Source organism: Trachurus trachurus (genome assembly GCF_905171665.1).
Source record: "Trachurus trachurus genome assembly, chromosome: 12".
Classification (NCBI taxonomy): domain Eukaryota; kingdom Metazoa; phylum Chordata; class Actinopteri; order Carangiformes; family Carangidae; genus Trachurus; species Trachurus trachurus.
In genome coordinates, this window is record NC_139908.1 from 7,976,716 (window position 1) to 8,002,499 (window position 25,784).

The 25,784-nt window shown below is 45.0% G+C and overlaps 1 protein-coding gene across 5 annotated transcripts; it reads right to left on the reverse strand.

The window, feature by feature from the left end:
• Positions 1-91: 91 nt before the first annotated feature.
• sec16a (SEC16 homolog A, endoplasmic reticulum export factor) lies at positions 92-24,407 on the reverse strand. Of its 5 annotated transcripts, XM_083984073.1 has the most exons (31): positions 24,350-24,407; positions 18,857-22,551; positions 18,606-18,760; positions 17,930-18,018; positions 17,703-17,826; positions 17,268-17,466; positions 15,760-15,946; positions 15,067-15,209; positions 14,854-14,915; positions 14,565-14,703; positions 13,897-14,139; positions 13,701-13,798; positions 13,099-13,180; positions 12,341-12,458; positions 12,104-12,215; positions 11,903-12,008; positions 11,662-11,802; positions 11,453-11,566; positions 11,051-11,252; positions 9,674-10,158; positions 8,985-9,029; positions 7,653-7,817; positions 7,459-7,554; positions 7,261-7,317; positions 6,530-6,653; positions 6,263-6,400; positions 6,041-6,123; positions 5,012-5,083; positions 4,512-4,571; positions 2,585-2,653; positions 92-1,683 (listed from the first exon to the last, which is right to left on the reverse strand). In XM_083984073.1, exons 2-31 carry the CDS (start codon positions 22,472-22,474, stop codon positions 1,609-1,611), a joined length of 7,401 nt encoding a protein of 2,466 aa, XP_083840199.1. In that variant the 5' UTR covers positions 22,475-22,551; positions 24,350-24,407; the 3' UTR covers positions 92-1,608. The 5 variants fall into 5 exon arrangements, with proteins under 5 accessions (XP_083840199.1, XP_083840200.1, XP_083840201.1 ...); XM_083984074.1 differs by lacking the exon at positions 4,512-4,571; XM_083984075.1 differs by lacking the exons at positions 92-1,683; positions 2,585-2,653 and having other exon boundaries at positions 3,587-5,083; positions 18,857-19,423; positions 20,087-22,551.
• Positions 24,408-25,784: the final 1,377 nt, after the last annotated feature.

Here is a 25,784-nt window from a genome sequence, read left to right on the forward strand (position 1 = left end):
TGTCTAATATTTAATGTAATAGTCATTTTATTTTAAAACACAAAGTTCTTTTATGAAACCAATACACATCTCTTTCATAGTGCTACAGAGCGCAAAAAATACCTTTATTACCATTTTGTTCTTACCTTGTCTATTTACTGTTTTATGTCAATAATTTTACATGAGGGGCTCAAAAACATTGGGGGAAAACAAACAAGTACTTCTCTGAAACAGAAGGGGAACTTTAAAAATCATAACCCGGTGTCTACAAAACCACTGAATTAAAAACATCTGGGATGACAAATGATTAGATTTAAAAAAACAAACAAAACAAAATTCAGTAAATGAAAATTAAAAGCAAGTCATTCGACTGCAAATTATCTGTCAATTCACAATTTAGATAAAGATTTATTTGTCTGCAGAAGCGGCCAATACAAATGATCAGAATAGGAATCCATGTAATCTGGTCAATCATAAATGCATTTTTGTCAAAGCTATTCAGAAAAAAATTAGTTGCTCTCCACACACACACACGCACGCACACACACATCTTTTTGCCTACAGCTCATAAATACAATCAATCTGATATACAAATATTTGGATAGATTTATTTTTTAGCGACATTTAAAATGCAGTTTTTAATCCTGATTCCTGCTGTTCTGAAGACCACCACTCGTTTCGTTTGATATTGTCAAATCCCTCCGTGGGGGAGGAGGAACCGAAGCCTAACTTGGACGAAAGACCCTGACGCATCTGTAACGTGGAGAGTTGCTGATGGGCAGGAGGACATTTAAATAAATATCTGAAACGAGCAGCATCCTAACACTGCAGACTTTCCTCCACCTCCAGCTCTCAGGTTGTGAAGCCAAGTTCCTCCGAGAGTCTCTTTCCTGTGTCGTTCAACATCCTTCCTTTACTGGAGGACGACTGAGGAAAAGCAAAACAACACAGCAGACGATGCACTATTGACACAATTCATTCTCACACAAAATGCTTTTCTCCAGCCGAGTGAAGGGACACTGAAGAGCTGCATGTACGTACGCAGTCCGATATCACAATATGAAATTAAAAAAGGTGCCACTTTCTTTCTATCTATCTGTCACTCATACAATCAGTCAATCTAACAAACATGGACATTTGGACTTTAGACACAAAGGGGGAAAACCTAAAACAGGACGTGGGGTGATCAGCGTTGCATTTAAAGGTTGAGAGGATCAACTTATTTATTGTACACTAAATTACGCCTACATGGACATCCAGTCTGTGTTTTGAGTGCATTCATGAATGCGATTTCATTTGTGTATTATTAATAAAACCCATCACACAACTGTTTTGCTTTCTGTTTGCAGGATTAAGCCCTTCAGGGAGACGCCGTGTCTTTTTAAAATACACCAGTGACAAATTACTGAACTAAAGAAAGAAAAAAAAGGATGACAGTGGTTAAGCTGACAAAGACCGACATGGTGAAGAATGTGATTATGCTCATCGCAGGTGCAGGCAAAAAGAAGAAGGGTCCTTTAAGACAGAGAGCAGTATGTCCATGTGCTTCGTTTTTCTTCCAGGTAGGAGGATATCACTCTGTTCAACAAGTCTGTTCACGCAAATCTCGCGGCAAAAAAAAAAAGATGTTCACTTCATCACTGGGTACTGGCGCTGACCGCCCAGACGACCAGAGCGGAGTCCACCTCCTTGTGGTGCACTTGGCTGTGAAAAACAAAAAAACAACAGTCAGTACAGACAATTATTAAAGGGATACGCCAACGTTTTTTTTTTGTGTGTCTTGCCTCACTCCCGAGTCCATGACCAGCAGATAGACACCATCCTTTCGACTGTGCGTGCAGTAACGAGGGAGATACGGGCAGAGCTGGCGCACCGCTAATTAGCTTAGCTCAAACACTGGAAGTGTATAGGTAGTGTTAGCCTGCCTCCACCTAAAGTCATCAGAGAAACTCTTCAGCAACTCTAAACTGGCCGATCTTTGTCTCAGAGCTGACAAAACTCTCCGGTAAGGCATCTTGAGCGGTCAAATGCCGGTAACGGGACGAGATCGGTCAAAACGGAGGATTCAAGCTAGCTACATCGAGGGTAGGTTAGCTTCCTATTTCAAGCACAAATTCTATCGTCATGGTTTTCTGTATGTAAAGGGCAAAGGTGTTTTATTTTGTGAAAGTAATCGGAAGTACGTTGGTCACAACTGCTAGCTTGAGTAGTGCCCAATTTGTCCGAATAAAATTGTAAACAGCTGGTATTTAGACACACGGTTGATCTAAACGGCTACTTTCTTGCCTAAAAATGTTTGAAATGAGTTTAGAGCTAAAATTAAATCACCTTCTGACTGCTGATTTCTGCTCGGGTAGGAGGCAGGCTAACACTACCTATACACTTCCAGCGTTTGAGCTAAGCTAATTAGCGGTGCGCCAGCTCTGTCCGTATCTCCCTTGTTACTGCACACACAGTCGAAAGGATGCATGGTGTCTATCTGCTGGTCATGGACTCGAGAGTGAGGCAAGACATGGAAAAAAAAAAATGTTGCTGTATCCCTTTAAGTGAAATGAAAAATGATGACACAGGATACTGTTCTGAGTTTTATACTTTCTATCCTTACCTGTGCAAACTGTGCAGGATTATAAAAGGTGACGCCTCCTGTGGGTGGAGCTGCCTGGGCAGGATGACTCTGCAAGGCACAAACTGAATTACTACAGTGTGTGCAGTGTCGCTATCTCACTATTTCGACAGGCGGAGACAGCGGGGAGGAAGGATGCGCTCCCGATGGCACACAATATTTTGACAACACTAACACAGAGGCGGAGGAGAGGAAAATGGCAAAGAGCTCTTGGATCCACAGTGAGGCAGCGTTACAAACCGCTGTGTTGCTCGTTTTAGTAACCATGCAAGCTTTATGATGGGGGTTAATGAAGCGATGTGCTCCCATGACAACAGGCGAGGGAGTCGTCCTGCCAACCGTCTCCAGTACGCTTCACTCTCATCGTCCTAGCGACCCTCAGGTCAAGTGGATGGCTCAGTGGAGTCTGAATGTCAACGTCAGCGTGCTAAGAGTGAGAGTGCTAACACAGGCTGATGTTTCACAGGTGAAATAATTACAAGACTCACAGTTTTGGTTTAGCATGTTAAAGGGACAGTTCAACATTTTGGCAAATTGGCACTAAATTGCCATAATCCCTATAGTCTGAGGAGTACGTTCGTTACCTTTAATAGGAGGCTCATGGGATTTCTTGGTTTCCCTCATCAAACTCATCAAATACACAATCCAACAACTCCAAAACGCTCTGGTGGACAAGTTGTGACCTGCACATTCACCACACTATGAGATAATAACAGAACATTACGAGACCGAGTTGTTTTCGAAGTAAATACAGAGACTGCTTGATGAAAAACTGTCCCTGAAGGCAACACGCATCAGCGGTTTTGCATAAATTTACCTCTAAAACAACTCCGTCTCGTAACGTTCTGTTATTATCTCATAGCGTGGTGAATGTGCAGGTCACAACTTGTCCATGAGAGCGTTTTGGAGTTGTTGGATTGTGTATTTGATGAGTTTGATGAGGGAAACCAAGAAATCCCATTAGCCTGCGTAGCTCTGAGCTCTGGACTCTGCTCCGCCGTTCTAAAAATAGCTTGCACCAACAATTAAAGGTAACGAACCTACTCCTAAAACTACAATACTACAATGAACCATCGGTACTGAAATTCATGGTAATCTGTCTAAACAGTTGATATTTTACTGATCATGGGCAACGTATCCCACAAAGGGCCGGTGTGGCTTCAGGTTTTCCTTCCAACCAAGCAGCAGCACATCAGACTTAACTCATTTAATCAACTGATCTCAGTCTTCAGCCAGTTGATTGGTCAAACTGTGTGCTCTTTCTTGGTTGGTTGGTTGGTTGGAACAAAAACCTGCAGCCACATCGGCCCTTTGTGGGATATGTTGCCCATGCCTGCATGTCTTCTTCATTCAAGTCTGCACCAGATTTTGTGGGAATTGATGTTGAGTATGAGATGCCAAACTTTGACCTGCAGGAGGCACTAGAGAGAAACTCCAGGGATCACCAAACTCAGCAGGCTTCCCTCACTGGGAACCACAAATGCATAAACAACAGAATTTCATGGCAGTCCAACCAGCAACTAGTGAAATATTTCAGTCTGGACTAAAAAAAAACAGTTGACAAGCAGATGTTACCACTGCCGTCTGTCTGCAGAGCTGCACCGACAACAGTGTGGCTAAAAAATGAGGAGCTTCACTGTCTCCACTGCAGCTCTGATTGATTGATGATACATTTGTTGATTTTTTTAATCCATTTGTGGTTGTTTCTAACAGACAAGAGAGTAAAGTTAGTAATGTTGGAGACGGCAGGCAGGTGAGCAGGCAAACATCCTGGGGTTGGGCTGGCGGCGAAGCTTCAGGTGCACATGGTGAAGCATGCTACTAATGAAGTAGTGAGTGTGGGTGGGTGGGTGGGTGGGTGAACAGGCGGGCGTGAAGAGTGGACCGTTTGAGGCCCTGCTAGAGGTACCTGGTTTAAATGCTGACTCACTTCGCGTGATAAAGAACTCATTGAGCTAGAACGTGAGAGCTTAAGACAGCAGGAGGGAAATAAAGACAAAAATAAAGAAAAAAAAACAAAACAGAAACCACAAACCCATGAATTTGATTAGATCTGTTTCTACCATCCACCAGTTCAGAATGAAAACAAATGAATCAGCGTTAGGAAATTATGGTTCTTCAAACACACAGACATGGGACAGAATTAGATTTTAGGAGCAAATGGAACAGAAACTTTTACATTTTTATCAAGGCTGCGCATTTGGCATGATTATGAAGAGAGATTTCAAGTTGACATGCATGCATTCTCATGTTCCTCCACATCCCTTTGTACATTAATATACATTCATACATAAAAGCAAACTGCAGACACTGGCTGTTAGGTGTTGTTTTGAGGGGGGGTGGGGTGGGGGGGGGCATGATGGTACTATGGTAGTTACAGCTGTGATGGACAGGGACAAACTCTCTTACCTCCCCGGACTGTGAGCCGTCAGGCACAGGATGAGACTCTGGGGCGGGTGGTAACAACGTGGGGTTGAACATCTGAGCAGATTAAAGTGCAAAAGAAGAGAATCTGGATGAGTAGAGCTTCAGCTTCCTATATCATTTTGACAGGGTAAGTTGACTCTATGTCCTAAGTGATTAATTATAGAGATAGATATATAAGATGTGATGAGTGTTAAATCTAATCCATGTATTTTAAAGGGATAGTTCAACATTTTGGCAAATTGGCCTATTGCCATAATCCCTATTTAGGAGTAGGTCCGTTACCTTTAATTGTCAGTGCAAGCTATTTTTGGAACAGCGGAGCAGAGCCGCGAGCTGCTCAGAGCTACGCTACGGAGGGTAATGGGATTTCTTGGTTTCCCTCATCAAACTCATCAAACACACAATCCAACAACTCCAAAACGCTCTGGTGGACAAGTTGTGACCTGCACATCCACCACGCTATGAGATAATAACGTAACGTTACGAGACAGAGTTGTTTTAGAGGTAAATTCATGCAAAACAGCTGATGTGCGTTCCCGTCGGGGCAGTTTTTCAGCAAGCAGTCTCTGTATTTATCTGGAAAACAGCTCCGTCTCGTAACGTTCCGTTATCTCATAGCGTGGTGAATGTGCAGGTCACAACTTGTCCACCAGAGTGTTTTGGAGTTGTTGGATTGTGTATTTGATGAGGGGAACCAAGAAATCCCATTAGCCTCTGTAGCGTAGCTCTGAGCAGCTCATGGCTTGGCCGTTCTAAAAATAGCTTGCACCAACAATTACAGGTAACAAACCTACTGCTATGACTATAGGGATTATGGCAATGGGCCAATTTGTCAAAATGTTGTATCTATCTATCTATCTATCTATCTATCTATCTATCTATCTATCTATCTATCTATCTATCTATCTATCTATCTATCTATCTATCTATCTATCTATCTATCTATCCATCTATTGATCCATCCCTGTGAGCATTAGAGCAACAATGTGAATAGAAACTCATAAGGTTTACCTGTGGAGCAGCGCTGGTGTTTGGTGAATTCTGCTCCTGATGTCCTCCTTCACTGCCCTCCAGAGGTTGTTGATCATCAGGAGCTGCATCACAGATAGAGAATGAAAATGTTTCATCACTTCATCTGCAGCCATCAGGGATACATTGTGACTAAGCTATTACACACATACAACAAAGAGAGAGTCTATTGTAAAAATTGGTTTGACTGTATGTGTTTTGTACCTGAACTAGGCACAAATAGGTTAGTGGGCATGGGCATTGGTGCCAGAGGAGCAAAGATGTCTGCTGGAGCAGGAGCTAATCCACCCGGTTTAACAGTTCTACTGGGGTTCAGGACGTCCACGTATCTGCTCTTAGTGCCTGAGGAGAAAGAAAACACATCTGAGCGGCAAGAACCAGAGCAAAAAAGCAGGTGTGGACAGTGACAAAGGGGTATTTGCATGGTATTTATGAGGCCAAAAGCCACACAGCCAGTAATTCTCATCTCACCTGCCTTCCTGGAGAACATGTTGACAGGAGGACCACCGCTCGGGGGGGAAGCGGGTCCTCCAGGGCCAAGCATGGGAGGCATCATTTTGGGGAAACCAGAGGGAGGTGGTGGAGGGGGCTTACTCTACAAGATAAGAAAACCACACATTATAGAGTGTGTTGCTTCGTAAACATTTAAGTTTTAGTTGCATGATGTCGACAACTAAAACAAGTAGCTCAAAAAACAGGAGCATCAAAAATAGGGATGTCACGATTATAGATTTTCTTGGTACGATTATTGTCAGAGAAATAATCACGGTGTTACGATTATCACGATTATTATGCATCAATAAATTTCACAAGACTATGAATGTGTAAAATCAAATATAGTCAAAATATAATGACATTACTAATCTCTTAATATAGGACCAGTTATTAATCCCCCGGGGGGAAGTGTTTGAAATATTTAAGTCATTAATTGCCATATATACCAAGTTTATTTTTTAAAATTACAAATGACACGCTAACATTTAAATTCCCACCAATTTAGTGTTACCTTACATAAATGGACCAGTATCTGCGCATCTTTCTTTACCTTGCTGCACATCTGCCGATACGGTTCCGACATAATCTTTTTTTGGAAAGTGACGGTATTTAGGAATCCTTACGATCAATTAATTGTGGCATTTAATACCACGATAAATTGTGAAAACAAGTAATTGTGACATCCCTAATCAAAAATCACAACAGACCTCCTCTTCAGGTTCGTTCAGGTCCACCCATTTCTTCTTCTGCTCGTCCCACACAATCTGAAAATCAAGAACAAGGCACTCTTCTCAGTGCTCGTCGTGACGTACAAACAAATATAAACAAAACCTGTGCAAACACATGAAACTGAAAACGGAGGAATGCTAAAAGAAGCCCTCCACATGTAGGAGATTCAAACTCACAGATTTGTTGTCGTCGCTGGGCAAGTGAGCCTCGTTCTTTGACCTTCGAGAGAACAAGTTCACCAAGCCAGAAATAACACCACCACCACCACCACTCTGTTTAGAAAAAGAACGAGAAATTGCACTTAACACCAGCAAAACATTGGAGAAACACAAATCTAAAGATCAAAAGCTTATATTATGTGACTATGAACCTTTTTCGGAGAGTCTTTCTTGACTCTTTTGACCTCTTCGTGCCGCGGCTGTTCAGGGATTGAAGGCGGAGGAGGAGAGGCCTGTTTGATGGCAGAGTTGCTTCGCTCTCTTCCACCTGAGTGAGTGGATGACTCAGAGGTGGTGCGTGAGCGCCGGCCTGGACCCTTTAAAACAAAACCAACACTGGTTAGAACTGTAGATACTGTACACACACCTGTCCTGTATTCCCTTCTCTCAAATTATAAATATACGTGTACAGAATTATAAGGAGCCATTATCTCCTTTTACACAACTGAACTCTTCATACTCATTTTAAATTCCCAACCTACAATGTGAATCTAAAACTTCAGCTTCATTTTCACTCTCATGTCAAATGTTTTTATTAGAGCACGTTGTTATACAGCTACATATTTACAGCATACACATCTATGTGCACCATGTACATCTTTACTGACATGCGTGAATTTAGGTCATAGTGCCCTCTTTTTGTTTTCTTAGAACAAGTAATAATAGTAGATGAAAGAACAGATATAAATGTGAGATACAAAATAAAAATGAAAAAAAAAAAAAAACCACCCAGCCTTACCCTTCTGTCTATTCACTCTTCACTAATTTCCGCTAAGAGGTGTGAGATTATTTTCAAAGTAAGCGAGTTTATTTTATTCTTTCTAAGTGGACTGTAGTAAGATAACCAAGTCACATCTTTGTGGTGAGTGCTTCTTTCTTTTTCCAATGCATGAGAAGTAACTTTTTTGCAATTATAAGACTATAGGAGAGGAAACATTGCTGGAGTTGTTTAATTTTTTTAATATCATCTGACATTTCCCAGAATAATAATGAGTGGTTAAGGCTCTAACTGTATATGAGGATGTTAAACTGAAGATGTTAAACCAATAGATCTTAACCTTGGGACATCTCAGGGTATAATCTATGTAACCTTTCCTTAGAGTAATGAAGACGATGTAGAATTTACATTGGATTGCAGTGCCTGGCATTATTAGAGCATCGATGAGTATGTTCCAAACTCTCTCTTCCCACAGAGTGTCCGAAATCTCAGTGCCCATTTATTCCTCCCACTTTATTTTTATTATAATTCACTGGACTGATGGATTGCAAGGAGTCATATGTATGAGATCGATATTTTCACTCTCACATAGGACAATGAAATATCTCCTATTTTTCTACCATTACACAGCACCTGAATGAAAAGATACATCTTTAACACTGGGCTGTCTTGGATGGATAGATCATTCTTCACAGTGGTGATGGATAACATTTTTCTACAATGGAGGCAAAACTTCACTTTTAATACAAATTACAAACAGACTCACCATATGCATTGAAGACTGTGAAGTAGTCCTCGATCTCCCATGACCCTGCAGCAACAGGAGAGACAGTGAAGTGAATGTTTTTTTGTAAGATTTGCGCAAAAGCAACTGAAGGTAGAGAACTATTTTTATATATACAGCTCTGGAAAAAAATAAGAGACCACTCCCAAAATGATCAGTTTCTCTGGTTTTACTATTTAAAGGTAGGTGTTTGAGTGAAATGAACATTTCTGTTTTATTCTATTAACTACTGACAACATTTCTCCCAAAATTTAAATGAAAATACTGTAATTTGGGGCATTTATTGGCGGAAAATGACAACTAGTCAAAATAACAAAGAATATTAAGTCTTTTCAGACCTTGAATGATGCAAAGAAAACATGTTCATATTCATTGCTAAACAACACAACATGTATATTTTAACTTAGGCGTTTATACATCAGTTTTAGTGGGATGATGTCAATGTTAAATCCCAGCAGTGGTTTTTATAATCTTCCTATAAAACCAGATGCGTTTCAGGCAATCATCTAATCAGTGTCTCATTAAGTAGAATGACTTGTGTTTGTGTTGGTATTTTAAAAAAAAAACTAGAATGAAATTAGTACCATACATGTAGAGATGCTTTTAAAGAAACATTTGTAAAAGTGGTCTCTTAATGTTTTCCGCGACTGTATATAGAGACAGATACTGACCATGAGAGCCATGTGGTCGTAGAGGTCCATCTGAGGTGTGAAGGAGCCTCTGGGAGGGGAGGAGGATATCGCCTGGGCAGTATGCATCTCTGGTGGCATCTGCATCTGGAGCGGTTGCTCTACATGTGGCATATGCCCCGGGGAGGGGGGCATGTGCTGAGGCATCTGGTGTGGAGGAGGGTGGTTCATGTGCATGGGCGAATGGGGCATCTGCGGGGGCATCATGTGTGGTGACATTTGACCTGCTTGAGGATGAGGAGGAGGGGGGCAAGGCTGAGTCTGGGCTCCTGGATACATGTCCTGTTGGTGGTCGGGTTGAGGCTGGAAGGGAGGAGGGGGGGCAAAGCCAGGATCCTGTGGAGGGTAGCCTGAGATGGGGATCTGGCCTGGTGGTCCGCTGGGGGGAACTGGGTAGAACTGGGGCACGTCACTGGGGGGTAAAGGCTGAGGTGGGGCCATCCCTTCCTGGAGGATGGAGGTGGGAGCTGAAAGAAAGTATCAGAGGTGAGATGATCTGAATAATACTAGCAGCTTCTACGGCTGCCAAGAAAACCATTATTATGTAATTATTGGTTTGAACCTCACGGATTTTAAGAGAACCTGGCTCCTATTGTTTTTTGATGTCTGCCAGGATTAATAAAGCTAGACCTGAAACCATACTCAATTGGTCTAAAGCTATTGCTGTGGTCCAAGGGTTACTTTGAATTTTGTTGACTTATCATATGCTTCTCTTTTTATCCTGGAATCTGTGTATATAACCAGTCTCTATGTATTTCTGTTCTCCCCCACAGGGCCATTTACAGGAACCTTTACGGGGCCGATCTGAGTCCCTGTCTGGGGGCTGGTACCCAGATCGGCCCGGGAAAAGTACCGGTGGGGCTTGAGGTTTACTCTGTGCTGATTGGTCAGACTCAAAGCAGGATGTGACGCTAAGAGAAAAGCCCCGAAATAAGCGGCATTTTTAAGACCCAACGTTACTAAAAACGGAAAAACGGCTGGAAAAAAGAGAGAATAACTCAGTAAAAGATGAGAGTAGAAGTAAGCCTGTTAAAAAAAATTGTGATAAATACGCGATCGCGGGATTACGTGACGATCGAGACGGCAATTAAAAATCCCTTCATCTTTTTTTTTATTTTAGAAAGTGTCAAAAAACAACAAGAGCAGTAAAAAAAAAACAAAAAAAAAACGCTGCACTCGATGATCGAAACTGACGCACATCGCCATAAGAGCCCGGTTAGTCATGTCTGCAGTGGAGGCACGGCCACGGAGAGAGCCGAGTGAGAGAGAGACGGTTCCTGTAGAAGTTCCTACCGCCTGCTTTTACGAGGAACTCCTGCAGTGGAAACACGGCTTATGTCAAACAACACACAAACACACCTGGGGGCATCAGCTGCACTCCCTGTGGGGGAGGCCCGGGCAGTAATGAGCTCATCAGGGGGTTGTCGGGGGTGGGGCCGTCCACCTCCAGAGGCATGCTGTAAGGTTCAGGTGGACTGGGCTCGTCCAACTCAGAGCTGGGACTGCTGCAGTCGAACTGTGTCGGAGTCGTTCTGTCTGCATTGTAAGTAATCGCCCCCGTCTAAAAAAAAAAATACAGAGGATTTAAACATTTCTTACATGGATACAAATCACCAAGGTTTAAAAAACATGACCGTATGGATTTGTGCTAACAAACAAAACAAAGGACTGCTCAGGAAACTCTTAATTCTTGCCCGACGTCCCCAGTCGTAGTTATAATAACGTCCAAATATTAAATACACCCCTCTCTCCCCTCCTCACCCTGATCTGTCCATCCAGTTGTCTCAGGTGAATGAGCCATTCAGGCTCGTTGAACAGCTCCTGCTCAGGCTTCTCCTTCAGTTGTGGATCGAAGAACCGCAGCTTTTCAGACATCTGTCAACAGGCAGAAGAAAAATGAAAATGAAATAAATAAACTCCGCAGGATGGAAACACCTGCAAAATGAGTTGAAAATACAGTGGGTACACACCTGTATGATTTGGCTAATGAAAACAGGAGAGTAGTAGGAGGGCTGCGTGAGGACAGTCCTGGAGATAACTTCACAGTAGTGGAAGGCCTGAGCGCTCAGGCCAGCTTCAGCCAAACGGCATGCATAGATCAACTTGAACACCTGATCAGAGACAATAAACAGCAAGGGACAGAGTTATTCCTTGGCTTCCATCACAATTGTTGATGATTCATTCATTCATTCATTAATGAATTCAACTCACCTGGAAATTAGGCAGTAAGCAGGGCTGGGAGCCCAGAGACTGAGCATATTCATAGGCCTCCGTCCTCTGAATAGCTTCATTGGTTGCAAATTGGTAAAAGGACAAACTGAAGTGAAGAGACAAAGATACGGTTATAGTTGCGGCATGTTTCATGCAAACGGTAAAACTGGACTTCATTTAAATTTAAAAAGTGTCTCAAACCTGTGATTGGAGCCAATCAGAACCATCTTGGTGCTCTTCTTTGTGAAAACTCCCAGGCCAACTTGGGCCATCAAGTAGCAGAAGTGTGCAGCATCAATCAGACCCTTGGACGCTGTGGCAACACGAGACGAGCACAGACAGAGTGTGTGTGAGGTGCTGTGTTGTCAACAATGAAACCTTAAACCTCTTTTCGTTCAATACAGTTGCTGGCTTTTTTTCTTTTTGATGCAATCCTACCGAGAGTGTCGCCCATGGTGGTGATGGTGCGGGTATCCAGGTCTAGTGTGTGCGTGAGGTTCGACAGGACCATGGCCAGGTGAGGCCGCCAGTCACCCCACTTCTCCTCTCCACAGCACTACATGAGCATGACGAATTATTTAAAGATGCAGAAAAGGCATGCGGGAGCACAGAAATTCAACATCTTCAGGATAATCATTAACAAACTAATGAGGGGTTAGTTAAAGCAGAAGTGAGTGATATATTTGTGTTAATATAAGTCTTAAATAGTTATATCTTCCGACAGCAATCACTTACATAGAGTGTTTGGACTGAAACACGGGTCTGTCAGTCCCTCTGCTCTGCTCTGAGCCGAAGAGAAAACATTTATCGTATCCTACAGTTTTTATCCAATGAGGAGAGAGAACGGCATGCAGGGCTGTGTGTGCAGCCAAGGGACGCCGTGAATGTGGTGACGTAGGGACGAGGACTGTTATGGTGCGTTCAAGGAAACTCGTATTTTTCCGACCGTGAAGTGGTACCAGTTCGATCTGGTACGAGTTCACGGGTCGGAAGTTACGAGTGGCCGTTATAGTGACTTTCACCGGTAAAACAGGTCGGAAAAACACGAGTGGGTTGCCTGGAACGCTACAAAGTCGTAAGTTGTGACTTGAAGCTGTAATTTACGATTTCAAAAGCCTGCCTGGAACGCAGCATTAGCGAAAACGACCGGATCACTCACTTCTGCTATAAAGAGAGCAGGCCGAAGCGGTACTTACAGTGGCTGATGCAGGCATCCTCCCAGACATCAGCTGGTACACCGTCTGCAGAGGGTCGTTGATGGGCAAGCTGTTGGCGAACCTGAACAACACAGACAGACAAATTGAAAGTCACATCTACAGTATAAAAACGGTGCAACTTTAGGAAGAGCCAAAAAATATCTCTTACAGATACTACTAGCAACAGCAATTAAATGCATTACAGTAAGGTGGAGGAAGCCTGACCCTCCAACACACAATATGTGGACTGAAAAAATAAAGGAAATATATCAAATGGAACAAATAACATATTCCCTGAGGCTCCAAAAACATATATTCACTAAAAGGTGGAGCCCTGCTATGGGTATACTGATATAATTTTATCCATTTTATTCCATCTTGCTTTATTCTATTTTATTTTATATTTTTCTTTGTCACTGTAGTCTCCGTCTCTTTTGTTGTACCATAACTGTTACCTTGTGTATGAAACAGCAGATATGATTATTATGATTCTGTACATGATTTTGAATGAAACTTAAATAAAAACTAAGTTTAAAAAAAAAAAAAAAACGGTGCAACTTTGAATATAGTATGTCACAACCTTTACATCAGCAGTATTTTACCTCGTCATGACGCGTGCATGTGTCCTGTTGTCCATCTTACTGGCCAACAGCAAGGCGTGTCCCCAGAGGCCTCCTTTCATGGCCGCTTCGAGTGCATCCTATTATTGCACAGGCAAAGCAGAGGACATTTCAATTTTGAGAGAAATAAAAGCTGAATGCAACAACAAATAATGTAGTTTATTAAAATATGTCTTACCTTCTTGCGGCCGAACAGCAGCAGCTCTCTGAAGCGCTCCGTTTCCTTGCCCAGGTTCTCTGGGACAGTCATGAAGGTGTCAGAGAGGAGGGAGAGGGGTCCAGATCCTTGCTCCTCCTCAGCTTGAGCCAATGGTTCATTGTTGAAATCTATCAAATTGGCTTCATTGGGACTTTTGCCTGGTAGCCAAACAGAGCGATGCTCCTTCAGCAGGAGGTCAGCGATGTCCGTACCAACCACAGTCTGAAGCATCGGGTGAGAGAGAGTATGATGATTAGGGATGGACAACGACTTTCGAATATTCAAATAGTCATTAAATTATAAAAAATCTAATAGTTTATGAGTTTATGAGATTGTCTTGTCTGAAAAAATGTAAATGTTCCCTTTTTTTTTGCTGGCCGGAGACTTTGTCCCCGTTTAGATGATACTCTCATTCCTTGATGATGAGGACTTCTTTCATTTTTAAACAATAGGTTTTTTTTCGATCTGTCATGTCAGAAAGACCGTCATTTTAATTGACGGACTCTGATGCGAGGTGGTACTGCTTCTCTGGTGTCGAAGAATGGTCGAATAGTATTTTAGCTTGAAATGACCATCCCATAATGATGATATATAGTTGTTTTGTGAAGAAAATTCTCTTTCTGACAGCCTTGTCTGTACTGTCTTACCCCATTCTGTCGACAGAGCAGCATAATGAAGTCCCAGAGCAGACGGGCAGAGTCTCTGTCCAAGAGGTTGTTGTCACGAGAGCACTCCAGTGCTTTGTTCTGGGAAAACTTTATCACATCCACCTTATGGGTCTCCTCCCTGATGAACAGAACACAAGAAGTGAGAAGGGCTGGATGAGCAATTTTCTGTTATTGTTGTTATTGGGGGAAAAAAGGATGTTACTAAATTAGGTTTATTCCTGTGTCTCTAATATAACTGTGATTGATAGAAAAGGCTGGCAACACTCACTTAACAAGGGGTCCAGGGAACACTCGTAGTTCTGCCTGATCTGGGGTATCCTGCAGCATGGTCTGCAAACACAAATGTGGTTTGAAATACTATTTCATACAACCTTAATGTTGTGCAATTGCTGAATTATCTGAGGTAAAATCAGGAGGAAACAAGAAACATACAGAAACTTCCTTGAGCTGATGTGTAAGTGTTCATCTGTTTGAAACCTACCTCCATGTTGTAGATGTCAACGAGAGCAGGCTGTCCTGCTGAGGGGAGATTGGGTAGAACCTGCACCAGGTGACCACCGGGTCCGAAGCGAGCACATCTGTGGGGTATGGTGAACTTCTCTGGAGTTGCAGGACGAGGGGGGGCTGGAGGAAACAGAAGAGTCAAATATGAGTATTTTTTTTATTAATCTCTGATAAAGATCATGTTAGTATTTAGATAGATAGATAGATAGATAGATAGATAGATAGATAGATAGATAGATAGATAGATAGATAGATAGATAGATAGATAGATAGATAGATAGATAGATAGATAGATAGATAGATAGATAGATACGTTTATTGTCATTGTCATTTCCACAACAACTAAATTAAAAGTGCATCTCCTGCAGTGCAAAAATTCATAAAAACATTTTTTTTTTAACAAAAAAAAAAACATAAAACACACATTAACCACTCATCATTACTCAGCATTAAGTGCAATCAGTGCTTTGGGGTAAAAACTGTTCTTAAATCTGTTTGTGGTAGCTTTAATTGTCCTGTATCTCCTGCCAGAGGGGAGTAGCTCAAACAGACAGTGACCAGGATGCGTTGTGTCTTTGAGGATTTTTTTAGCTTTTGTGAGGCAGCGGGAGCTATAAAGTTTATGGTTTTAAAATGAAGATTGTTTTGAAACTGAGAATCTTCTACTAACGCTGCTCAGGGGCGCTCCAGGTGGTGTCTGCAGGGTAATCAGACGGATACATGTACTGGCTGTAGTTCTGGGTGGCATCGCCCGGGTTGGGGTATTGACTGGCGTAGGAGTAGTCCACAGCCAGAGTGGATGATGTGGTGTCATAGACCGCTGATACCAGATCAGGTTGACTCCTGTATGCCTGGCTCTGCAGGAAGCGAGGAGACAAACAGAGATACATCTTTAACAAGAACACATAAACATAAAAGCACACTCATTCACTCACACAGACTGGAGGATGCACGCATTTATCAGCCATTTGTTGGTTCAGATCAATGCCTCTATCTTAAGCCTTTGCTAACATGGAGTTCATGAGAAGTCATCTGTGCAACTCACAACAGAGTAATTGTGGAGTAAATAATGCAGTAGTAATTAGCATTGAGAGCGAGAGCGGCAGCCGGTTAATGTAAAATACCAGCGCGCACTTTAGTCAAGGGTTCATGAACCTAAAGCTGCTTTTATCCTACTTTCCTAAACACAAGCAATGTGTCTACAGACCCTCCCCCCCCCCCCAAACACTGGGATGGAGCTGTTATGAATGAAGCAGCTGAGAAGCAGGGAGGATCATGGGATCAAGCTAAAAAGCCTGGCCAATAGAGGAGAGCAGATGCTACAGGGGGTGTCATGGGAGAGCAACCACAAGTTAAACTACAGGAAAACATTGCATGGACGCATCCCAGTTTCAAATTTTGAAAAACAGATCTATTCGCTATTTTTACATCTGTCAACAAATGGAATAAATAAGAGGATTAATCACACTCTCATTTCTTTCAGTGTGAGTATATGAAGCTGTCTCCAGTCAGTGTATATTTAGGCTAAACAATGCAGTAGCTATGAAGGAGCCGCATGACTGTCCCACGCTTCTTTTTCTTCCAGGTGATACTCTGATATTTTTAAACCCCACCACAGCTGACAGGAGAGCAATGTAGGTGACATATTGCATAAACCCAAACCGAGGCTGTGGCTAAACCGTGACAGCTACGTACGACATATGAAGGAGAATTAACACTAAAGCAATAATGAAAACAAAACAGGAAATGAAGCAAGACCCTGATGTCAGCCAGAAATAGGAAAGAGATTATTTTTTTGCACTACTTGCCAGAGTTAAAGGGATATTCCGGCGTAAATTTAACCCATGGTTCAACACACTGTGACACAGAGTTAGACCCCCCCTCGAGAGTCTGCTAACCGCTAGCTTCTCTAGTTGTAGCAATTTTAGCAATGACCGCACCATAACAAACAGCGCAGTCTATTTCTCCACGCGCAAACCGCGATCAAAAAGCCACTCATTGCCACAAATAATGCTCAGAACAGCACCAAATGTCATCAACAGTACAAACAGGGTCCCAGCACATAAATACGAGGCATAAAACATCTGTTTACATGTTTACAAGTGGATCAGCTTTGAAGGTCTGGTAATACTACAGGTAATAAAGCAGCTACAGCAGAAAAAAAAAAAAAGCATTTACCTGCTGTGACCGTGAGCTGAAGCTGCTCCTCCTGCTGTGGTGGCTTTGAGAGCTGTGCACGCTGTGCGCCGACTGCTCGCTGTGGACGCTGCGTCGGTCAAAGTCGTCGCCGAACATCTCACCACGTCGATGGTAATCATCATCAAAACTGGGATCGTAACCAGGATAGTACCGCCACTGGTCATCATAGCCGTCTTTCCTACGAGTGGAGTGTACAGTGTTTATAAGTCAAACAAACAGCGCTTGATTTTTTACAAAGCAGCTTTTAATACAACACTAAAAGTATCCAACATCAATCAGATATTGATATCAACAGGGAATAATAGCATATACATGACAGAAATATGACAGCACATGCATAAAGCTATGACAATACTCTCATAGATCTCTGTAGTGCTTATTAATAAATGTACAGCAGTGGTTTTGTCTGCTTACCTGGCAGGATACGTCTGTGGATTGTAGTAGTTTTCTCTGGCTCTGTAGCTTTCATCGTAATTAGCCCAGTAGGCCTGATCATAATATCCTCTGTATCGAGGGTCATACTGTCCATAGTTGTACCCTAAACATGGAGAAGGAGAGGCAGATCCAAATAAAAATGTTTATATAGAGAAATATTTAATATGGATTGATTGTGGACAAATGATTTTTGAAGGGGAACATACCTCTGTAATCGTAGTTTTTGGAGTAATCTGCATAATAGTCACTATAGGCACTGCGGTTTGCTCTCTGGTAATCGTCAGGATAGCCTTGTCTGTGGGTGAAGGACAACAAAAGGTGAGATTCATAGGTCAATGTAGCAAAACATAATAAACATATAAATACACCATGAAGGTCACCCAGTTATAAAATAGTAGCTTTATTAAGAAATTCAAAAGCAGCATAGTAATCACTGTGCCTTAAGGGATACTTCACCCAAAATCGATAATTCACCAATTTTCTACTCACCGTCATGCCAAGGAAGGGAGAACTTTCAGAGTCCTTTTGGAGTTATCAAAACAGATTTTCATATAATGGCAGCGGATAGAGTTCACTTTTGAATTGTCCAAAACACACACTATAAAACATCCATACTACTACAACAAGGATAAAAACAGAGATCAAATTAATTTTTTCTGAACAACTTTTTCATGTCGCGGCTTCAGGACACTTGTCAATATGGACGAGCAGTATCGAGGTATTTGGATGTTTCATAGTTTTGTTTTGATGACTCTAAAAGTTCTCCAAACCCTTCCTTGGCATGACGGTGAGTAGAAAATAGGTGAATTGTCGATTTTGGGTGAAGTATCCCTTTAGTCTACAGTATGTTACAGCTGCTGTTAAAGTGGGTGTCAGACCGACCTGGAGGAGGGCCTGTCAGAGTACTGACTGGCTCTAGAGCTGGGTCGCTCCGGCTGAGGCTGCTCTCTGTAGTGGTAGTTTGGATCGCGATAAGCTTGGGTCTGTCCGTCATATCTGCCATACCAAGGATCTGCTCTGTTCCTGTACGCCCCGTCCTGAGAGGAGAAAAAAGCATCAATAAACATTTTATTCTATTGCCTTTCATGGCAGTGCATTCATTTTTGCATCTTTACATCACACTTTCCACGTACTTGATAATATTGCTGCGCTCTAGGATCCCCAGGTTGAGGTGGGTACTGGCCGGGAGGATAGGGTCCTCTGTTATCCACGTATTCTCCATAATTACCGTAGTAGCCGCCGTACATCTGCCCCGGCGCGGCTGCGGGGGGGTGGGGCCCGTAGCCATGCTGGCTGCCTGCGGAGGAGGGCGGTCTGGGCGGCTCCGTAGGAGTCGGCTGGGACGGCCCCCCCGGAGGCGCTGGGCCTCGAGGACCCGGCGGGTACGGAGCAGCAGCTGCGTGAGGAGGAACGCCCGCTGCTGCTGCTGCGACGGGAGCCGAGTACTGGCCGTGTGGCGGTTGTGCTGCGCTCATCGGTACAGGAGGAGCGTCGCCTTGTCGCTGCGCTGCAACCTGAGGATCTGAAGTCTTAGAAGGATCTGTCGGTGGCGGCAGCAGCTGTGGGGGTGCAGCTGCTTGAGGAGCTGCTGCTGCTGCTGGCGGTGGCAGTGGTACCTGTGGTGTGGATGATGAAGAGGCCGGGGTGTGGACAGGGGCATTCCCTTCCATTCTTACCCCCTGCTGAGCGTCTTTGGTGACCTGTAGGTAAAATCCATTACAAGACTGTGGAGACTCGTGCAGAGAAGAGGAAGAAGGAGGAGGAGGAGGAAGGTGATGATGGTGGTGGTGGCCGGGTGCTTGGTTTTGAGTTTGTGATTGGTGCATAGAAAAATCAAGCAGTTCATAATTTGATGGCTGATTATGATGATTAGAGAGGGCGGCGGCAGTCAGGACAGAAGCCTGTGAATTAGCTTGGACAGGATGGCCGACGTCCACACCGCCCACCGTCTGACCCCTTGTAAGAGGAGGCCGGACTGGCTGCGGCTGCGGCGGAGCTGTGATTTCCGACGTCGCCGCCTCTGCGTTGTCTCGGGTCAGATTGAGCGGACCCTGGTTAGAGGCTGAAGGAGAACCGAAGCTTATTGGACCAGCGGCAAACGGTGGGCTTAGATTAGAGGCGACTGAAGGTGATTGGGAAGAACCGGCGCCCTGATGTGATTTCACAGGCGGCGTCGTTTCCCTAAGGCTACTTTGACTTTGACTGGCTGCTTGGACCGGGGCGGCGGCGGCGGCGGCGGGGTGAATCACATTGTAATTTGACACAGGCGGGGCGATCAGAACAGGCTGGTGGAGCGAATCGGCAACCAGGAGCGACGCGTATCCCATGTTGCCTTGGGAGTCGGTCGGCTCGGCCTCACTCACCTTCGGCGGGTTCTCTAGGTTCTCTGAGTGCTGCTGCTGCGTTGTCGCCGCCGCTGCCGCCGCCGCCTGGACTCTCTGCGGCGGCTGCAGGTCCAGCGGGCCGTCCTCCGGAGGCTGGATGACGTCGGCGCTCGGCTCTCGCAAAGGGGCGAGAACGGTCGGGGCGGCGGGGGCTAGGAGGATGTTGGCGCCCAAGCTGGCGGGGTCGTGCTGAGCCCACAGGGTAGTAGCGGGGCTCTCGCAGGGCCGACTGGCACCGTGAGCGCGGGACGACGGCCGAGAGTGAGAGAGAACCACCGGGTGCGTGAGGTGAGGTACGCCGCCGCCTCCTCCTACTACGGCGCCGGCGGGCAACGGGTGTCCCGGTCCGTATATATTCTCCATATTATCCGGTGGCTGCTCCAGGTTGCCGGGCGTGGAGTCGGCACCCTCCTCGGCTACGATGTTAGCCACGTCGACCTCCACGGGACGCACCCCGACTCCGTGTGAGCGAACCGGTTCGAAGGAGCTATTCGCGCTGGCTTGAAAGATGCCGGTCGGTTTGGGCGGGCTCGGCGTGGGAGGCCACATCTGTTCCAGCGAGCTCTGTCGAGCCGCCATATCTCCGGCCGGGGACGTGTCGATCTGTTCGAAGTAACCTCCGGCAGCGGCGGCGGACAGGCCGGCGTCATCGGCAAGACGGGGGCTTTCCTGCTGAATAAAGGTACCGACGACTCCCTGGTGCCGACGGCCGCTCGTCCCACTTCCATGGCTCATATTGCTGTAGTTGGACGACACGCTGGCGGATCTCATCGGTCTTGGAACTGAATCCGGTGTCTCCAGGTTAGGCCCGGTTTCGAACTGGTCGACTACATGGGCGGCGGCCGCTGCTGCTGCAGTGGCGGCAGCAGCAGCAGCAGCAGCAGGACTACCAAGGGTTTCACTAGGTAATACTTCCTGGTTGGGGACGCACTCCAAATTCTCCACGTGGTCGTACTGGGACTCAGGGGGCTTCTGTGTTGCGTGATCGTTAAGGTACGGTGCGTGTGAATGATCTTGAAGAGAAGCGGCTTGATAATCCAAAGGGGCGTCCGCGTGGCCACTGTGCATTTGTGGGTTGTGATGCTGAAATGACGCGGGAGGAGGAATACCGTTCACCGCCTTGTTTCTGTCTCCGGCGAGCGTTTCCTCGTTTTCTACATCATTGTCTTTGAAGAACATTGAGAGTGAACCAGACTCCTGAGAGTACGGGACTTGGACAGGTGCAGGACTAGGCCCGAGAGGATCCGACTGGGGCTGAGGATGGCCCGAGCCGGTCCCCATTTGGTGGTAGCCCGAGTCCTGTGGCGGCGGTTGGTTGAACCAAGAGTCATGGGGGGCCGAGCTCTGGCTGAAGTAGCTCTGAGCTTGGAAGTTCGAATTATGCTGCTGCTGCTGCTGCTGCTGCGGGGGAGCGTTCGGGTCGGGCCATTGAGGACTCGGGGCGTGTACGGGGTTCAGAGCGGAGGGGAGAGGAGGAGGAGGAGCCTGGGCGTGGGGGTGGGGGTGTTGGTGGGGGTGTCCGGGCTGCATTGGAGGGGTGGGGGTGCTGTGGTGGTGATGGGGCGACGGGGTATGCGAGGGGTACATCTGGGCCTGCGGAGGAGGTATGTTAAACGGTTGTGGCGGCGGAGGGTCGCTTGTGGGCTGGAAGTAGTTCTGAACCGACGGAGGACGACTTCCATGATCGGGAGCCCACTGGGGAGAAGACATGGTGGGAGGGGGAGGAACCGGCTGGAAGGGCCCGGGCTGAGGCGGCGGCTGTCCTTGATGAAATCCCTGGTGAAACGGCGCCGGAGCAGAGGAGGAGACAGGCGGCGGCGGCGGCTCTGCTGCGCCCATCAACGGCGTCTGTTCTCTTGAGTTGAAATAGCCCTGCTCGGTGTGGGACGACGGCAACGCATATCCTGGGAAAACGACACCCGGCGGCGGCGCTGCTGCTGCTGCTGCACTGTTTGGGTTGAAAAGCGTCACCCCCGGCACGGAGGATGGCGGCGGGGGGCCGAGGGGAGCGGCCGGGACGTCCTCCTGTGTGTGCGGTTGTGGAGGTAGCCCGCCTCCTCCTCCGCCGGCCTGAGAGTACATGGTGTTGGGCGGGGGGGCTTGCATGGGCGGAGGGGGAGGGTTGCTGTTGTTGGGTATCGTCGGGAGACCGCCTGCAGCCATCGGCGGAGGAGCTCGGACAAACGCAAAAGGGTCCGTCATGGGTTGGGCAGCGGATGGCATCGAGGCAGTAGCCGCCGCCGCCGCCAGTGCTGCTGCCGCTGCTGCTGGATGCTTGTGAGGCCTCGTCCTGCGGAACATGTTGGGCCCAGAGGGAGGAGGAGGGCCGGAGGCTCCTGGAGGTCCGGTCCGCGGAGGGGGCTGCATGGCTGCAGAGCTAACGGGGGTCCGAGGACCGGGTCGCTCTAGTTGGGTGTCACTGAAGAGAATGAAGTCAGGTGAAGCTGAGGGACAGAAACAGAAAGAGAGGGAGTGGTGGTTAACAAAATCTACACACACACACACACACACACACACGTCTCCTTGACGGACTTCACCACACCTTTGTTTGTGTTGTATGCTACGTACGATCCTCTTTAAACGAAAGGTACAACGTGGCAATTTCTACATGAGCTCTCGGATGTTGTTGGAGATAAATACTGTAGGTCTTAATGGGAGAACTCCAGTGACCAGTTGTAATAAATTCCAGCTGCGATTACTGTCTACTTTCAGGGCCGGGTGCTTATCTCACTCAAGCAGGATCATATAAACAGATATTAATATCTCTGTGATTGTAATTCACATCCAAGAGGAAAATTTCATTATTTATATATATTTCTTTTTTGTAAGACACAATCAAATTCATCACATAATGTAGATATCACTGACACCAGTGCAGTGTCCTTAGCAGCAAGGCCATTTTTATAATTGTACAATGAGAAATTCACGAGTGCTTATTTAAAGAAGTACCTGCTTTCAATCAGAGATAGCTGCTGCTGCCAAGATATAATTTTGAATGTGGTGCCCTCTAGAAACTATTAACCAGATTGCACCGTGTGCCGCTGTCATTCTCATCCAATCTTATTTTCTAAGGATAAGAACATCATCTGTTAAAGATAAAGGAAACGCTGATCTCACAGTTGGACTTTTTTTTTTCTAAACAGGAACTTGGTGGTGGTGGTGGTGGTGGTGTCATCGTTAGTTTCAATGAGTTCTGCTGTAAACCTGTGCAGCTGTAATGTTTTTGTTGGCAGCATTAGTTATGGGCCAGACTTAATTAAAAAACAAAATAGCCCACAAACAGAAAACATATGATGGTAGGAGCTGTTTCCCCTAATGAGATTGTTTATATTTTAACTTTAATCAGACACAGACACTGTGGATCTGTCAGAAAAGAAAGTCCAGAGGGGAAGCTAACATTGATTTACACTGAGTTTGAAAGGCAGGTCAACAACAGACAGAAGGTTAACTTAAGCTAGCAGGCATGTTGTAGGCTAGTTAGTAGTAGTCTTGGCCAGATGGGCTAGTCCAAACTGATCCCGGATCTTTAACCCCCTCTCTATCCCTCTATCCCTCCCTCCCTCCCTGGTTGGTTACAATTTCACCAAGAACCGCTGCAAAGCCCTTGAGCAGCTGACGTTAGCACCGCGGATGTGACAACTACTTTAAGAGACAGTCAACAACATCTTACTTACATCTGATCTTTATCGGACACTTGTTGAAAATCTAATAGATAGATAGCTTTCATTTTTTTTTTTTTTTTTTTTTTTTTTGTCTGGGCCGACTGAGAGTTAACGTTAATACACATTCATTAAGCTGCATACGAGGAAACAAGGTCCAGATAATAATGCTAACGGTAATGCTACATTACTGCTGCTGCTGCTCTCTCTGGACTGTGTCCTAAAGCAGAGCCAGGAAAAACAGTCTCCTTATAAAAACAGTCGCCTGGTTTTATACAGAAGCTATATCTTCTATGTAGAGCCTGTCCGTTCACGAATTATATAATATGACCTTTTACATACTGAAGTGGACACCGACCGACACACACACCGATCAGTTACAGCATTAGCACCGCTGCTTAGTTAGTTAGCCGCCGCTGCTGGCTAACTAGCCTGAAGCTAACTACTAACTGGGGGTAACAGTTTCGGTTCAACCTCGCACGCCGGATTGATACAGACAGAGCAAAGGCATTGCTAACGGTGGTATATAATCGCTCTTACCCGACGTCGGGAAATGTGTACAGATAAGGAAATTAATTCTTACAAATGTGCAGGAGAGTGAGTCTGACACACCGCCACCATCTTCAATGGTAACACATCCTACTAGGCTACGTGTACAAGCTGCGTCACGGGCCAAACAACGATTGCGTCATCACGGGGGGGGGCGGGGTCTGTTAAAGGGTCCATGCAGTCAATCAATTTATATTATGTTACCCAAGAATTTATACATTAGATTAAATTGGATTAAATTAAATTAATGATTTACACTTGCAGCAGCAAAAACTGGGCATGGTCTCCTCCTTTTGCACTCAGTCAGGACAGACTAATACCAGAACCAGAACCAGTACCTGTAGCCTACCAGTACCAGATTATTTATTCTGCTCCAGTACCAGATTATTTATTCTGCAAAAGGAGGAGAAGTTAGTCAAAGAACACCTGTTAGCCATAGAGATTTAATATTTAGGACAATTGTAAGTACAAGCATGACACCTAAACAGAAACAGTTCTTGAAGATGTATATCAAAATGGGATACTGTCAATTAGCCTATGCTTTAATTTAGTCAAATTTGATTTAGTCAAATTTGATTTTGAGACTGAGTTTCGATGGCACTGAATGTAATATTAAATGGCTATTTAAACGTATTGTGTGACATTAAATATAATATATGTAGACATGTATTGACATTGTATATGACATAAATTCTGCGTACCACTACTGACCTAGGGAGCTGTCTTGTATTGTCTGTGTAGCCTACTGTTGTGTTGTGTATCTGTTTAGCCTATATATATATATATATATATTTTTTATGTTACTTTATTTTTTGTGTTTTATGTTTTATTTGAACATGGATTATATTGAATGAGACATAAATTGCATTGATACATTGTAAAGATGTTGTATGGACCCCAGGAAGAATAGCTTTGGCATTGCCATAGCTAATGGGGATCTGAATAAATCAAAATCCAGGTTGACTGCATCACAACATTTCTGCACTTTTTTCTGTTATATGGGCTACCTTCTTGAAAAGGCCAATTGTTGGATCCAGCTCTATTGAATCCATGTTCATGATAACAGGTTGAAAGTGTCTTGCTGATAAATGGTTAAAAAAAATCCCCCAAATCCCCAAGATATCAATGAACATTAACGTGTTCCAGATGGAAAAATGAAACCTCCGGCCCCGACATTTGTCTAGGTGCTTGGCCCAAGTCTGGCCCATATCCTTCCAGATCTGGGCAGATACCGGCTGTTATATCCTCCTCCCCTGAGTGACAGGCAGCCAGAGGAATTTCTGGTTGTGTGTGCCCAAATCAGTCCAGATGTGGAAGTAGCATCTGGCAACAGTACTGTAATGGTCCAGGAACTGCATGGGCATATAATACACAAACAAGCACGTGACTCAGGTATGTCTATTGGTCATGCTGTATTAAAAGTGAAGCTGTATTGCAATGGCTTATTTTGCTATCTGGCATATCGGCAC